The 16,913-nt window shown below is 33.7% G+C and overlaps 1 protein-coding gene across 1 annotated transcript in view; it reads left to right on the top strand.

The window, feature by feature from the left end:
- LOC106468124 (probable ATP-dependent RNA helicase DDX4) overlaps nt 1–16,913 on the top strand; it is a 94,057-nt gene that overhangs the window by 4,087 nt on the left and 73,057 nt on the right. The window contains exons 2-7 of the mRNA XM_022396426.1: nt 857–1,014; nt 8,716–8,860; nt 9,119–9,208; nt 10,120–10,227; nt 10,539–10,691; nt 11,767–11,857. Of these exons, the coding sequence (XP_022252134.1) occupies nt 881–1,014; nt 8,716–8,860; nt 9,119–9,208; nt 10,120–10,227; nt 10,539–10,691; nt 11,767–11,857 (721 nt within the window). The 5' untranslated portion in view covers nt 857–880. The remainder of the gene's footprint in view (nt 1–856; nt 1,015–8,715; nt 8,861–9,118; nt 9,209–10,119; nt 10,228–10,538; nt 10,692–11,766; nt 11,858–16,913) is intronic.

Genomic DNA, 16,913 nt, shown 5'->3' with positions numbered 1-16,913 from the left:
TTTCAAATGAGTCAGGAGAAGTCAAGATTAATTTTACAAATGAGTCAGGAGTAGTCAAGATTAATTTTACACATGAGTCAGGAGTATTCAAGATTAATTTTACAAACGAGTCAGGAGTAGTCAAGATTAATTTTTCAAATGAGTCAGGAGAAGTCAAGATTAATTTTACAAATGAGTCAGGAGAAGTCAAGATTAATTTTGCAGCGCCCCCCCCCCCCCATCAGCCCTGGTCATATTGTAAGTAAAATGTGCACATGCCATGAATCACAAGAATAATTATGCACTCTGTAGGCTACAACATGGCATATAAACTTCAAAAGCAAAATATAAATGTTTATTACTGTTAATTTTGATTTTATTTACTCTTGAAACAGAACACTTTCAGGACCCTGGGCAAGTACATCTAGTTGTTAGATTAGCTATTCTGATAATATCAAGAAAAATGATGTATTTGCTACAGAAAGATAAATTACAAGATAAATAACAAATTTTATGTCATTAATGCCAAATTTGAATGTTTGTTGTTTTTTTCGTGAAAAGGACCACTTATTTGCAACCTTATATCATAAGAATGTTTTGTAAAACTATGCATATCATGGTGGTGAAATTGAAAAAGGTTATGAGGTTACCATGGGTAAAGTCCAATGTTATGTGTAAAGGTCTATTATTTTCATTAACTTCTGTTACTTTAATTCAATTTTACAAATATTTTAATGTTAAATTTAATCCATTGTACATTACTTAACTTTAAGTAACAAGACTGAAACTGCACAGATTGTAACATGTGATGTAGGCTCTTGTAAGTCTTGTTTATCTTAAAAGTTGACTTATATTATTTCAAAACATGGTATTTCAGAAAATAGAGAAAAACTACAACAAAATGATGACAGAAGAATCCAGCTTACCCATGGAACTGAATGGTTATGACAGCCAGGATGAGAGGCCTCCAGAAAGATGGGCTCCAGTCGGAGCTAGTGAACTTGATATGCCATCTTGTTCCTATGATTATTTTGGGTAAGATATTATTATTATTTATAACTGTTTTTGTGGTTATTTTGGTTAAGATATCATTATTTATAACTATTCCTATGATTATTTTGGGAAGTTACTATTATTTATAACTTCATTTTGTCACTGTAAGGTAAAAAATTATTTTTTGACATTGTGCTTTGTGATTCTATGTATTCGTTACATTTGAACTCTATGATATTAAGGAGTAATGGTTCACTAGTATATTTGGTGAATTGAACGTGGCCCAAGTTGAGATAATATCCTTTATTTATCATCGTGTGAACAGAATATTTTAGATTTTTGTTAGGAAAGATGAAGCATACTTAACTCCTTCAGCATGCATTCTGAAACAAGACTACCAAATAGCTTCAATATCTTCAACCACAAACATTTAGCATAGACTTAGACAATGGCAAATTTTATAACAGTATTTATCAGCAATCAGTACCAATTACTAAGTATTATATAATTTCATTCAGACTAAAAATTTAGTCCTAGCTATATTTTACAATGTTATTCTTCATATGATTCCATATGTTAGCCATACCGAACTTCTAATGCATTGTATTTCCTTAACTCAAATAATCCATTTTTCATTTTCTGTAAACCTCCAATTGAAAGCACTGACTTATTCATGTTGACATTTTCCTTGCTATTAAGCCATTTGCAATAGTGGGTCCTTTTTGTAATAAGATTTGTCTGCTGTGGTAATTATGAGTAAAAATAAAGAAGTTAAGACCTTGTAGACATCCCCCCCTCCCCCAAGCAAAGCTTAAATTTGTGCTTTATAACTGTATCTGTGATTAGATATTTGCATCCTTGACCTCATAGTTGTGATATTCATTGTATTCTTAACACTTGGCATATTTGTTATAGCTCTAGTGTTATATGATTATGTATTTAGTACTGTAGTAATATACCAGATTACAAGATGCATAAAATATAAGTAGTACTTTATATTTTGGATTTTTAAAAATTATTAACCTACTATTTAAATTTTAGGTGTCATTCTAACTGTTTTTGTTAAATTAAGTTGCACATTTTTGTCATCCAAAACAAAAAAAAAGCATTTGATAAAAACCTATATGTACTGAAAGTGATTAACATCAGGTTGTAATATAGTAAGTTGCACAAGAAAGAAATTTCTACAAATCATCAGTAGTCTCAAAGATAATCCAAGTTAATCTTTATAAATTGTAAATTACAGTGGTCCTTTGACAATGCAAATTTACAGGAAGAAAAGGGTTGATAAATATTTAGAGTACTGGTAGGGGATTTAGTGATAACTTTTCTGTTTGTTGAGAGGTTAAGGGCATACCACTCTACATAGCAATTTGTTCCACACATTTGCCACTCTATTGACAAAATATAATTACCTCAACTGGAGATGTCTTATCTTTCTAAATTCTCAATTTATAACCTTTTGTCATACTGCTATTAGAGCTCAGCACAAAAAAATCTAATGTCTCAATCTCATCACTTCTCTTAATAATTTTGAATATTTCAATTGGATCATCCCAACAATTCAATTTTAAAGAGAGAAATAGTAACAAGATATCAACCTTTACTCATATGAAAACCCATCTATCTCTGAGTTCTTCACCACCCAAGTTTCCTTTTTTCTCTAGATAAGGAGATGATATCTGCACACAGTACTCCAAATTAGACTTATTAAGTTTAAAATGTTTTTAATTCATTACTTATTTATCAAAAGAACATTTTCTCATGTGTTCATAAAAGAATATACCTTCTCATGAAGTTAAGAAACACTACTTAAACCAAAGAGTAACATTTTTCAATGTATGAAATAACTTTCCAGTTGAATAACTGTTTCTTTGTCATAATTAACAGTTTTATTATCCATAAAACATATCCTTTCAAAAGGAGCAAAATACACTTACTTTAACATGTCATAAAGGGTGCATAATTTAGTGTATTTTAAGTTATTCATCTAATTAGTCATTATGTTTCGTTAGTCATGATTTGCAATATCATGTACGATAGTTCACTATCAGGTATTTTGATAGAATTTTAGTCAGAATTTGGGGAATGAAGTCACAGACAAATCATAGTATGTTTAATCTTATATTTTGTAGTTTTAAAGAAAGCCTTAGTGCCATAGATTTGTTATATCTTGAAAGAATTCTTAAATTATTCAGTCGATAATGTTAATCAGATTTAACATATTATCTCTTAACATATTCCATTATTAGGGCTGTTATCCACCCTTTTGTTTCTACTCTATGTGCATTTGATAATATGAGGAAACCATATTTAAAGTTTAGACATTTAGAGGCTTTTTATTTTGGAAGTGATATTAAATTTTTGTTCCAGAAAAGATTTGAATAAAACCATGAATACAACTGTTAAATTTTCATGTAAGTGGCAAAAAATATACATAAAAATAGAAGCATTGTCTGAATAAGAGATTTGGTTTGACATTTAAATCTCTATCATGCACAAGGTAATGACATGACAGGAGTGATAAAATTCCAAGCTTGATTATCAAAAAAAAAATTACACTTTTCATATATGAAGTTAGACTGTCATGTGTCTTTGTAGATTCTACTTTCTTAACAGCTTGCAATTCATTGTCTTTTGTTAGTTGACAAACAAACAATACATGTGCAGGACAGTAAACTTTTATAAAAACAGTTTTATACAAATGCTAAATTCATCATTTCCCCTTTTCTTTTGCTAGATTACACTCCGAAAGCTAGATGTTGTTGTTTCTAATCCCTTGGTCATTAGATCAAGTCATGAAGAGAATACACATTTAGCAAATGCAAGGTTAATTTATGCTGTGGTACTTATTTTGAAGTTTTCTTCTTATCACACAATGAAGTTTCTCTTTTCTTTTGGGTTAATTTATGCTGTGGTACTTATTTTGGATTTGTTTTCTTCTTATCACACAATGAAGTTTCTCTTTTCATCTGGGTTATCGATGATTTAGTTATTGCCTGAAATCCAGTTTTCTCTTATTCCTCTAGGCATACTGTGTTTAGAGGTTTTCAATATTGAGTTTTTTCAGTTGTTACAATCATTTTCAACATCTTTTGTATCAGTGGTCTTTTTAAAAATACATCCACCTGAGATTTTTAAAGTTGGCTTTCTTTAAGTTCAAATAGTATTTTTCTGCTTGTTGTTGAGAGTTTTTAAAGTGATTAAGATAGGGAGATGATCACTTCCAATATCTTGTAAAGTGTTTCACTTGACTTTATTGTTTAAATCTGGAGAGATTATGGTCACGTCAAGAGCCTCTAGTGTTCCATATGAGTAGCTGTGTGTGGGGCTACCATCATTTATAATTATTAGTTCTAATTTGTCAAGATAATTATTGAGGAGTATTCCTTTGGAGTCAGTTATGTTACATCCTCATAAAATGTGTTTATTATTTAGGTCTCCTTGAATTATGGTATTTTTGTTAGTGAGATGGTTTATGTTATCAAGGTTTGGTCCAGGTTTGCTTGGGGGCTGGTTGGCATTACAGATTTGTAAAGAGTTTGACTTAGGTGTATTAGGATTCCCTGAATTTCTGTAAGGTTGTCTCTTGAGGAAGGAATATTCATTGTTGCAAAGGGATGATTTTTGATAAGAAAGGCTAGACTACCTCGACCGGTGCCATATTCTCTGTCTTTTCTGATTATGTGGTAGTTTTTGAGATTAATTTGGTTGCCTGGGCTAAGCTTTGTTTCTTGGCAGATGATGTAGCATCTTTCAATACTTGCTGAATTGATTACATCAGCAAGCTTTGATTTGGAGGTATTTGTTGAGATGCCATTGATGTTGCATTGAAGTATCTTAACTTTTTTCTGAGAGGTTTGAGTTGATCTGTGTATTGTGAATAATTTGATTCTGGTATTTGGAGGGTGGTGAATATTTTTCAAACAGGATCCTCTTCATAAACCCTGAATGTGGCTATTTCTATCCTGCATGATGAGAAAAATGGTGCAGCTGTTGTTGGTATTATCCAGGGAGAACCACAAAGAGGTAACAGCCTCACTTTGCTCTCCAAAGCTAGATGTTGAAATGTACATGATACATGTTGAGAAAAAGAAAAAAGATTAAGCAAGGAGTATTACTGTGATATTGTTGTAAGGTAAAAATAGGTTTTTCAACATAAATTCAATTTTTTAATGAAAATAGAAATGCTAAATATACATTCCTGATGCCAACAGTTATTCTTAGCTCTCTCTCATACATTTAGGGTTTGTTTTATTTTTTGTGAAATTGTGTATGATATTAAGAATTTGTATCTAAGCATCATCTTCCAAATAATTTTCCTTATACGTTCTTGCATTCTACAAGCTTTAAACAGAAATGAAAAGTAATTTTACCTTAGCAAATAAACTAATATGAATAATCTTTGTGTCATCATATATCAATTTCACAAATATGTGTTGGGTTTTTTTCAGCTCTTTATTGCTTCTCTCAGTGAGTACAGTTTCAGTTTTGTCATACAGTTTGACTTTAGATATTAGCTATTTTATATTAGTTTTCAAACTTTTTTTTATCATCATTTTAAGATCACATAATCTCGAGAACATTCTGTTCATTATTTTCTTCCAGCAACTTTAAAATCCAGTGCCATAGTTCTGTATTTTTATGTATACATCTAGTTAAATCTTCCCTTCAAATAATAAAACAGTGAAAGGAATGAAGTGGTGTAATGATTCAAATAATAACTTTAGAGGTATGTTATTACCCTTGCTCCTTGAGGGGGGAGCAAGGGTATTGCAATCAGGTCCATGTACTTGCATGCATGTCTGTCTGCGTTTTCATGCATGTATCTTGAAAACTAATAGACCAACGTACACAAATTTTACACAAGATGAGAAGTCAGTATGGAACAGTCCTTCCCAAATCTGGATCTGGATTGTGGATCACTTTGAAGCAATTTTTATAATGGGGGAGATAGGACATTTTTGCAGTTTGGAGTTAATAATTCTGTAAAGTGTGATCGGACTTGTACCACATTTCATGGGCACATTAAGATTAAGACACCTCATTACACTACAAAAAAAATTATCTGGATCATTGATCATTCTTGATCTGAGAAGGATTTTGCGAGTTTTTGAAGGTGAAATGTCATGTTATTCAGTATACTCTCGTGCAATCTCGAAAAGGAGTGGTGGGGCGAGGGTATGCTGTCTCTCCGATTGCTCTTGTTTTTGAGGAGAATAAAACATAAATATTTAGTGATCCATTCTCTTGTAAGTTTAGGTTTTTAATGTTGACAACTTATTTGAATTACTTATATATTTGTATAGGAATTTAAAGGTATACAGAGGTATGTGATAATGAAGGTTGTGTTTTAGTTTAAGATTTAAAATTTCACCCTATTATGAATCACTAACATGTAGCCCTCCCAGTGGCACAGTGGTATGTCTGCGGACTTACAATGCTAGAAACCGGGTTTCGATACCCGTGGTGGGCAGAGCACAGATAGCCCATTGTGTAACTTTGTGCTTAACTTCAAAACAACAACTAACATGTATTGCCATGTAAGTACAGACAAACACACAGAGATGTATATAAAACTTTCTTTAGCAGAAATTTGATATGGATAAAGAAATTAATATTAATGTCTACAACCAGTGAAGCCTAAATATATGTATAACATATTTGTTAGTATCCAATTCATATTGCTATAAAGTTTTTTTTTGTGTGGGTTGGCAATTTTAAACATAATATACTTATATGAACACACTTTACATGGAAAGTGAACATTCGTCTGCTGGTTGTATATTTTGAATCAGTTTTGTTCCTTACATCTAGTGTAACCTTCTGTTAGTCTTTATTTCAGAAATGATAAATGAAAAGTCTTGTACTAGATGGTGAGATTTCAGACTGTTATTCAACATATACATTATAATAATGTATTGACATATCACTGTGTTACAATGTTTTCTCAGCATTTGAAAAACTCGGGAAGAAAGGAATGTGGGAGATATTTGGGGCAATTCCTTTGGTTCATACAGCTCAGTTTGTGTAATAAAGTACGATCGGGTTATAGGGTGTTTAATCATTTCTGTCAAGACTTCTTGAACCTACGTGTTTTTCTAACATCATGAATATTTAATTCCACAAATAGCTGCCAGCCTAAGATATAATACACTATTCAAGTCACACTACAACTTGTATATGTGTTTATAGTTTGCACAGATTTTCTTATCGTAATACTCATTTCTGTGCTCGTAATGCTATTTGACATCAGTCTTGAATTACATAGATCCTGAACTATGATACACATGTTTATACAAGTCATACTGCAACTTATATATGTGTGTTTTATAGACTTTACACAATTTCATTTTTCATAGTACTTATTTCTATAATCATAATGTTATTTTACATGAGATTCAAAATACAAGGATCTACAGATTTGAAGTGGTGAATGAAAACTGTATGTAAAAAAAACTGTATCTGTGATGCATATAGTTGACAATGTATATCTTACTTCTTGTTTTATGATTTTTGAAAATTGTAAGTCTAATTGGTGCACATATCCATCACGGTAGGTTTTCCAGGTAGTTCAGTATCGTATCTTCTGTTAGTAATTCACCTCCTGAAAGAAAGAACATATAAGATTAATATTTGATCCTAGATCAGACTTGACACACACGTTTACAACAGCAGTTTGTTTCCTTTCAATGTAACTTTACAAGCTTACCTAGAAACATCTGCTAGAAGTTTTAAAAGCACTTTTTTGTTTTAAGCTCAGATGTTATACTATGTCATGTGATCACATGAATGACTGCAACGTTCTAGTTATTTTAGACCTTTTAATTTCAGTGTTTCTTGATGTGAACATTAAAAAAATCAAACATTTTCAGACTGACATAAGTTAATGTTTTTATTGAAAAGAATATGGAGAAAATCTAGTTGAGATATTCAAAAATCTATTCTTTACATTATTACTTTCTGTACAATTAGCTCAAGTCTGATATATTTTTAAATGACTGGAATGTTTGTAAGAGTACTCCATCAACACTACTTAATTTCATTATTTACCTAAAGAGACTGAATAGTGGCTAGTGTTCTTAAGCAAATAATTAATTTAATTCTTTTTTTCAAGGATATTTGTATAAATAGGAAATATTGGATAAACACAGAATCTCGTAATTTAAATGTACACAACAATTGCCAAAGAAGGATTAATGAAATTATGTAAACTTCCTTTCTAATGGCTCCTGTGTTTGTTTTCTTTATGTTTGATGACGGGGACTATATATAGTAATTTTATTTTCATAGTATAAATTTAAATAAAGTCCTAGATCAACATAAATTTTCTAAAGTAATTGCGTCAGCATTAAACTTACAAAAATATTAAACAATAAAACTTATTTGCCAATGACTATTACAAATGTTCATTTGGCATTAAAGGAAAAAAAAGCTCTTCTTACAATCATAAAGGAAAACTAAATTAATTATATATTTATATTTTGTAAAGCTTTGCAACTTAAGTATAATGCAGACAAAACATTCAATGGACTCTATAACTCCAGGAAATATTAGCTTTAATACTTAATATTTTGCTTTATGTCATCATAATCTGAGCACAATATATAAACGAGCCCAATCACGTTAATTATTGTAATGAGAGAGTTAAAGATAAAACTGTTTTTCACATATTCATCTTGGAAAGTTCTGCATCTTAATGCTTTAAAATATGGAAACTAATTTATCAAAAACTCTCTTCAGGGTATTGAGTGAAGCAGAACGTCTCCATCATCTGGAAGAGGAGCAAGAACAACTAAATTCTTCACTTATTGCTCTCACAACACACTTTGCTCAAGTTCAGTTCAGGCTAAAGCAAATTGTTGATGCCTCTGCTGAAGAAAAAGAAGTGAGAACAGAAATGATTTGTTTTTATCCTATATAGAGACTAAAATAACTAAAAACAGGATTGTGAAATTTAGAAAAACAATTAGTCAGCATTACAGATTTCTAAATTAGATTAAAAGTTTTCTGGATTGTGTATGTTTGCAATTTTATCGTATAGTTCTTTGTAATTATTCTCAGCTAGTCTTAAATAATACAGATATTAAATAATATGAGATTATCATTCCAACATACTGAAGAAACTTAATTTATCAAACAACAGGTACTTTTGAAAGAGCTGGAAGAGTTTGCATTTAGGGGAGTTCCTGACATAAGAGATTACAAATCAGGATCTGAACTTCTTGTTTTGCAGGTTAGTGTCATTATAAAACCAAGTTGTAGAATATTTTGAGAAATGAACTTATGAAAGGATTGTAGTTTGGACTTCTGTTGTTTATTTTTAGCTGTTTTATTTAGATATCTTAAAATCCATGTTTTTTTTTGGGGGGGGGGGAGTTTTGTTTTCCATACTGTAATGAGTATACTAGTATAACATATATTCTTTGCACACTAATTTCTCTTATAGGAGCAATAACAGGTGCAAAATATATTTCTATTTATCTTCAAGCTTTGTAAGAGTTGTTAATGTTTTATATGAAATTTTAAAAACAGACGTACCACTAAAGTGAGTTTAAGTGCATAATATATAGACAAATTTGTGAAATTTTCTGTTATGTTGGTGTTTTTATTTATATAGTGCATTTTTACAGTTGTGATTAGTTGTCATTATAGCTTATACAATACACAGTTACTGATATTAAAACTGTTACTGGTATCTTCAACTCTGTGGTAAAGGAAACAGTGAGTAGAGCATTGGTATTTACAATTAAGAGATTATGGTGTTTTGATTTACCTAAACTTCAAACTTCATTTACAGACAACTTCAAAAATGTGTCAAGTAAAAAGTATTGTAAAATAATCAATACATGTATAACAGTCACTAAATTTTCGAAGTGATTCACAGTGAGTTTAAGTGCATAATTCTTTTAACGGTACAATTTCTCAAAACATATCTCATCGTACCTTTAAGTTGGTCAGACTGATTTAGATAAATATTTGTGGTGAATCATGAATGGATATCTAGAAGGGTTTAAAATGTGGTAGAATGTCCTTATTAAAAATTCTTATCTTGGCAGCTTGAGTTGAATATATGATGCTACTGTTTAAAATGTAGTGTTTGTGTGATATTTTCAGTCATATTCCTTTTTTTCTTCATTTGTGCAGACAGAACAAGAATGTGAAGAGAAGCTAGCTCAACAGAGGAAAAAGCAGAAAGAACTAATTGATCAACTCAAGGAACAGCTTGAAGATCTAGAGAAATATGCTTACGAGGTGAATTAAGCAGAGTTAATCTCTGAATATTTTAATAAAACGAAATGACCCTTTTATGTTTGAAGCTACACAGAAAACTCAAGAAAACCATCATACAGGTTAAGGTTTATAATATTTTCCCTGTGATAATGCAGGCATATATGTAGTTTTTAAACAGTTTGTTTCTTAAACATTTTGTCTCTTATGTTGTAATAATTTTCATAGCATTTGATTAGATGTGTTATCACATAAAGCTGATGAGTATGTTTTAATACTTTGATCTAAATAAAAATGTTAAGAAACTTCTTACATACCTATATCCTATTTTATAGACAGGTGAGGCTGGTATGCCACAGAGTATGATCATGGAAAGGCAGTCTGTGATTATAGAACAACTAAAGGGGAAACTCCCATTAGACTTAGAGAAATTGGATACTCTCAGTCCAGAAGAACTCCGAAGTCATGTGGATAAAGCCATTCGGGAGGTAACTTTGTTTACCACAGAAGTAAATGGTTGATGTGAATGATAGTTTTAATGTTTCTGAACATTAGACACTCGATTGTATTTCAAGTGGTTCAGAGAACTAACAGTAATACTATTTTTACATTAAACAAAAAATTTATAAATAATGTGTATATACTAGGAAGTGAAAGGTTTACTTGCAAGACTCATGTGAAAAGATTCTTTTAAATTATTTGGGCTGATCGTGATTTCTTACTACGGTGAAACACACAGCTTATAGTGAGAATATTGAATGGATGGAATGGTTTTATGTAATTACAATGGATTTTAAACACACTAACTGGATTTTAATGGAATTGATTTTGTGATTGTGATTGCACTTGGTTATACACAAATGGTTCATTTTTAACTTGTGCTATAAAAACTACCTTAGACTTAATTTTATATTTATTGTTAATTACCAATACAATATTTTCTTTCCTTAAGCAAGTTTTAGTTGTAGAATTTTTTACTTGCTTGGGTCCAAAAGTTATTCATACTTAATCACAGAATTGATTTTTGGTCCTGTAGGAACTCCTTTGGTTTTTTAAACAAATTTTTTGAAACTATTTATCTACCAAATTGCTTCTGGGCTTATAACTTAGTTAGTTACATGTCACTGATAACATGAATTACACAAAAAAATGTGAACAAAAAATATCTGTATTTCAGTTAATACTACTAATTAGTGCTGGGGTCTTCCATGAATTTTACACAGAAATTGAAAAATACAATAACAATAGTATAAATGTAAACAAGCAAATCTCCACACACACATAACTGAATCAGTATTTACTTTTTTAATACCCATGGTTAATAATTTTTTCTTGGAACCTGTAGTAATGTGTGATTTTGCACAGAGATTTGATATATACTGATAATACATAGAGATTGTGTGTATGTAATGACATGGAACATATTTATTTAAACATCATGCTTGATTAACTGTTTCATTGTAATAGCTCTATGTGATAACAAAACTCTCTAGTTTCTAAGATAAAAACATTTATTTTCCTCTCATACTAATTAGTTCTTTCCATCCTTTTACTGGCATGCAGCTGGTTTACCCTGTTAAGATGAAAGAACAACTAGTTAACCAACTGAAAACACAGATATCTGATCTGGAAAGGTTTATTGAATTTGTTCAAGGTAATTTCTTCTATCTCACCTTACGTTTTTCGTGGTTTAAGTAACATGGAATATCTAGCAGTTATGTGTAGGTGGATTAAACATTTGATACACTTGAAACTGACATTTGATTTAATATTAAAAGTTTGTGTTCTAGAAATTGGAATACATTATGAAAAATAATATTAAGAGAAGGGAAAAATACTATATTCTGATATGATACTTTACCTCCACATAATTGTTATTCTTGTTCAGTGTTGCCCTTTATATGCAAAATTTTTTTCATGCCACAAGTCTTGGAATTCCACCTACCCCATGATCAGTGTGGTTCACTGTGTCTTCGCATGTAAATCATCATGCAACATCCCTTGACCAATAGAAGTGTAAAACACCCTACTGATTCACGTGACTCCCTCTATTCGATTCTACCTAACTATCACTTCTTATTAGGCAGTGGTCTTGTGCAGACATTTCATATATAATGAAGTTTTTATCTCTTTCAAGGTAGTGCTTTCAAGTTTTTAATATTTTTTTTTCTACAGTTTCGTCATGGTAATTTATCATCAAGAAAACTTATCTTTAGTTTGTTTCTTCTTCTTGCTTTTTCTCACAGTCAATTATGAACTCGGAATTTCATGTCATGACTTTAGCTACAGTTAGCACTACTTTGATTGTCATGATACAGGCTTCAGCTATGAATTTTTTGGCCATTATTTGCAGGGATTTAAATTTTACGTGTTTCATCTCTCTTTTCCCAACATTGTACCGGATCCTCCTGTACCTGTAATGTCTGTTCGTGATTAGAATGATTTTGAGAGCCCTTTTTTTCATTGCTTATGTCTCTCATGTTGAATCTGCTAAGCCTATCTTAGCCTTTATAGATAGGTTTTCACAGGTTTGATATTTTTTCTGTATTCCTAGTTTCATATAATCCTGTCACTGAAAATTTACACACTACCCCATTGTCTAATTACTCTGTCTTCTCTCCTGACAAATTTAAAGTGCATGCTGTGCATTTTGTTTCTTAATTGAGAGCTGGTGTCAACATGCCTTTTCGTCCACCACAGGCTTCTGACCATTATGTTTTAGCTTACTTATCAGGCCTTTTATCCCTTTCTTAACTTTCAGCAGTTGGAATCCGTTTTGTCTTTGTGGTGGGCAGATCATGTGAATCCTGTATGTTTATCCCAAACCGAATTTTCCTGCCTTTGTCTTCACCTTACATCTCTTCTTTACACATATCTTTATGACCTGTGGATGACCTTTTTTCTCCGTAGGTCTCTTTGATGATATTCCTGAATCTTTAGAGTCGTGTTTAGACTCCACGAGATCACCCTCAACCATTTCTTCCTTGGTTGTTCCTTTGTCTTAGCCTGCTCCTGTACCTGTTTCCCATCCTTCACCTTCCCATCTTTTGCCTGTCCCTTACTTCAGGGATCTGTCGTTTCACTCGCAGTTGTATTCTTCATTATCAACAGTTCCGATGACTATCCAGTGGTGTTAAGCTCAGTATTGGCATGTTTGTCTGATTTATTCACCTGTGGCAGAATTTATATCCCAATCCATGGGTTATCAGAAGTTTTTCTTATCAGACATTTTCTTCATTTCCCTCCTCCTTTGTCTATAGATCCAGTATCCTTATCATTACTTTGGGATCCTGCTACCAGTCAGCATCTATTTGAGGCTCTTCAGACTCCTCTGTCACAGTGTGTCATCAAGCCTGTCAGCCTTCCCCAGATTTTTACTCCAGGCTTTTTGTCATCCTCAAGAAGACCGTGGACTAGTCTTGTGATCACTCTGTCCTGACTCCACTAATTTCTGGATCTTCCCTGCTTTTCCATGGAATCTTTTTTTCGCCCTTTGGTGGGTTTTTTTCTACAGGTCTGTGGATGACTAAAGTGGACATCTCGGATGCTTATCTCCATATTCCCATTTCTCATCAGTCTCAAAGCTATCTTTGATTTGTCCACAACAGGGTTGTATTTCAGTTTTGTGCTATACCTTTTGGGCTTGCTTCAGCACCGTATGTGTTTTGTCAAGTGGTCAAAGCTTTTGTCCGACTTATACATACTCATGGGTTGTAATTCCACCATTATATGGGCAGCTGGCTTCTGTTAGCTCCTTCTGAACTGGTTTCTTCCCAACACACTTATCTGCTATTGACAAAAGTAGCTTGTGTTGGTTGGATTCTCAAGAGGGAGAAGTCTTTCCAGATTCCTACCTAATATCTACATGGGTGTGTTTTTCAATGCTCACCTCAGTCAGCTCAACCTTCTCCACTTCATCTGCATTTGCTGGAGCTTTCAGTTCATTATGCCCTTTCGTCTCCCTCCTTTTCTAAAAGCGAGGTTCTATCACTTTTGGGGACTTGAATTTTTCATGAGAGCTCTTATCCTTTTGGGTTGTGCACATATGCATTCTCTTCTGTGGATGTTGTTGTTTGGAATCTTTTGGACTCTCCAGTTACTTTTCCTCCTTCCCTTCTCTATGATCTCCATCAGTGGTTGAACAAAGACAACACTGTTACAGGGGTACTGCTTTCTCCTTCTCATCTGGATTTGCATCTGTTCATTGATGCTCCTCCCCAGGGGTTGAGGGCATGGGTTGATCAGCAGAAGTCTTCCAGTTAATGGTCTTGGATAGAAATGTCATCCCATATCAATGTCTTGGAGCTTCTAGTGGTACAATGTGCTTTGGATAATTTTCTTCCTATTGCATGGAACAGACTCATCATGATCCATTACGACAATTCCACAATTAAATCTTATTTCAAGTGCCAAGGAGGCACCCAGTCTCTTTCCCTTTGTGTTCAAATATTGGAACTACTATATTGGGCCCACACACTGCAGATACGTCTTATAGCGTGTCATTTTCTGGGTGCTTTCAACTTTGTGGTGGATCGTCTTTCCCCCATGGAGTGGTCCCTTGACCCTCAGATTTTTTGGTGGCTTTGCAATCATTTGGATACTCCTCATCTTGATGGTTTTGCCACTTTCCTTAATATCAAGTTCTCTTTTTTTTTTCTGTTTCCTCATCTACAGGCCCTGGCAGTCAATACTCTCAGTCAGGACTGGACCAACTGGTATCTTTATGCCTATCCTCCTATCCAGCTCCTTTCCAGGGTGATTTTAGTCATTCATTCTACTCCTTGTCAGGTCCTTCTGATTGCTCTTTACTGGCTGGCACAACCTTGGTTCCTTTTCTCCTTCAGCTCCAAACTACCCCATTATCTCTTCCTCTCACTCCATCTCCCCCACCTCAGTCAATGGACCTTTATTCTGCCATTCACACCCTCCAACTTCATGCCTGGCATTTCTCTGGTCCCTTTCAAAGAGATCCAGATTGTCTGTACATGTCACTTCCTTTTTAGCCTGGTCTGTTCCCCTTCCTCCCCTGTGGCTTATCAACATAAGTGGAAAGTCTTCCATCATGAGTTGTTAAGCTCTATTGGTTTCCCCCTTTTTGGCCAACTGTTCCTCTACTTACAGATTTTCTTACTTGGTTGTTTGACTATGGGGCTTCCATTGCAGGTTATTGAGTAGCCTTGTCCAACACCTTTTGTTTTTCCAGACACCATGTTGTGTTTCCTCTCATACTGTCTCCCTTTTATTGAGTTCCTTGCAGATGCATCAACCTCCTCGTCTGGCAGTTCTTCCATATTGCAATGTCAGTATCGTTCTTCACTGTCTGATCTGTCTGTTTAGACCCATTTCCTGCTCCTTTCTAGCCTGTGGGCATTGTTGTTCTAATATATTTGCCATCAACATTTCACATCCTCTGTTCCATTTCACATATGTTCTCCTTTATCCGGATTTATCTTTCCTGCCCAAAACTTCAGCAGTTCATGAGGGGCATTCTTCATTCATGCTGATTTCTCTTCCCTCCATTTCCCACCTTTATTTTCAATCTGATCCAGATAGACTTCTACATTCTACTTCCCTTTCTACCATCATTTAGATGCCAGATTCCCGGATGACTAATGTTGGTTGTGGATTTGCACACATGCCCTGTTTAGTCGACCAGTATGGAATTTTTCTCCTTCTGTTCTACTCAACTTGAGGTGAAGATGGTTTGGAACCTGCTTCTACCATGGATCGGATTATGTATGCCCAATGCTATCTGGTTTTGGACTAGAATTGACCAGCCGAGTATCGTCTGATGTGCCCTAGCCACTCTACACAAGAAGCACATTCATTTTAGCTTTTCCCACCATCTGATCTGTTGCTGGGGGCCCTATATTCATTCTTATCTTTGACTATGATTTTGGTGAATTCAATGGGATGAGGGGTCAGAACCACCCAGATTTTTTCTCTCATTTATTGGATGTGCTCCTTCCAATTTCCACCAGTTTATTCAACACCTACTACCACACTGAGTGAAGAGTATACCTGGTACAAAAGTGGTACGGTCTCCCACATGTGTTCTTCTCCCAAAAGGAGTTCACACTCCATGGGTGTTCTTTGGATGCTTATCTACACAGCGTGGTCACAAGTAAATAGACACTACCTTTTCAGAAAAAATGAAATCTTTCAGTCATATTCACATGAATTGATATATTTATTATTTAATTAATATCTAGTAGATCTTCCTTTCGCTTTGTGGAGATCGTTGATCCTTTGGAGCATTGTGAGAATCATCTCATCAGTTTTAGATTGTGGGATTTTCGCCCACTCTTGCTTCAAAACTTGGAGTAGATCGCTCTTCGAAGTTGGTTTTTTGGTTGTTTCTTGACTTGCCGGTGGAGTATGGCCCAGAGTTTTTCGATGGGGTTCATGTCAGGAGATTGGCTCGGCCAGAGCAACTTCTGGATACCATTTTCTTCCTGCCACTTTTGGATGTTTCTAGCAGTGTGACACAGTGCTCCATCTTCCTGGAACAACGTTGTGTTCTTGTCCACGAAACTCGAGGAATAAAGTAGCAAGAGTCCTTCCTCCAATATTTCGATGTATTTCGCAAAATTTATGTTGCCAACGCACTCCACTAAGCTCGATCTCCCACCAACCCAAACAGCTCCCCAAACCATCATGCTGAAACCACCATGCTTCACAGTTGGCTGCAATCTGTTGAGCCAAAACTC

The sequence above is a fragment of the Limulus polyphemus genome, unplaced genomic scaffold (genome assembly GCF_000517525.1).
Source record: "Limulus polyphemus unplaced genomic scaffold, Limulus_polyphemus-2.1.2 Scaffold2880, whole genome shotgun sequence".
In the NCBI taxonomy this organism is placed as follows: Eukaryota; Metazoa; Arthropoda; class Merostomata; order Xiphosura; family Limulidae; genus Limulus; species Limulus polyphemus.
This window is presented reverse-complemented; position numbering and strand designations above follow the sequence as displayed.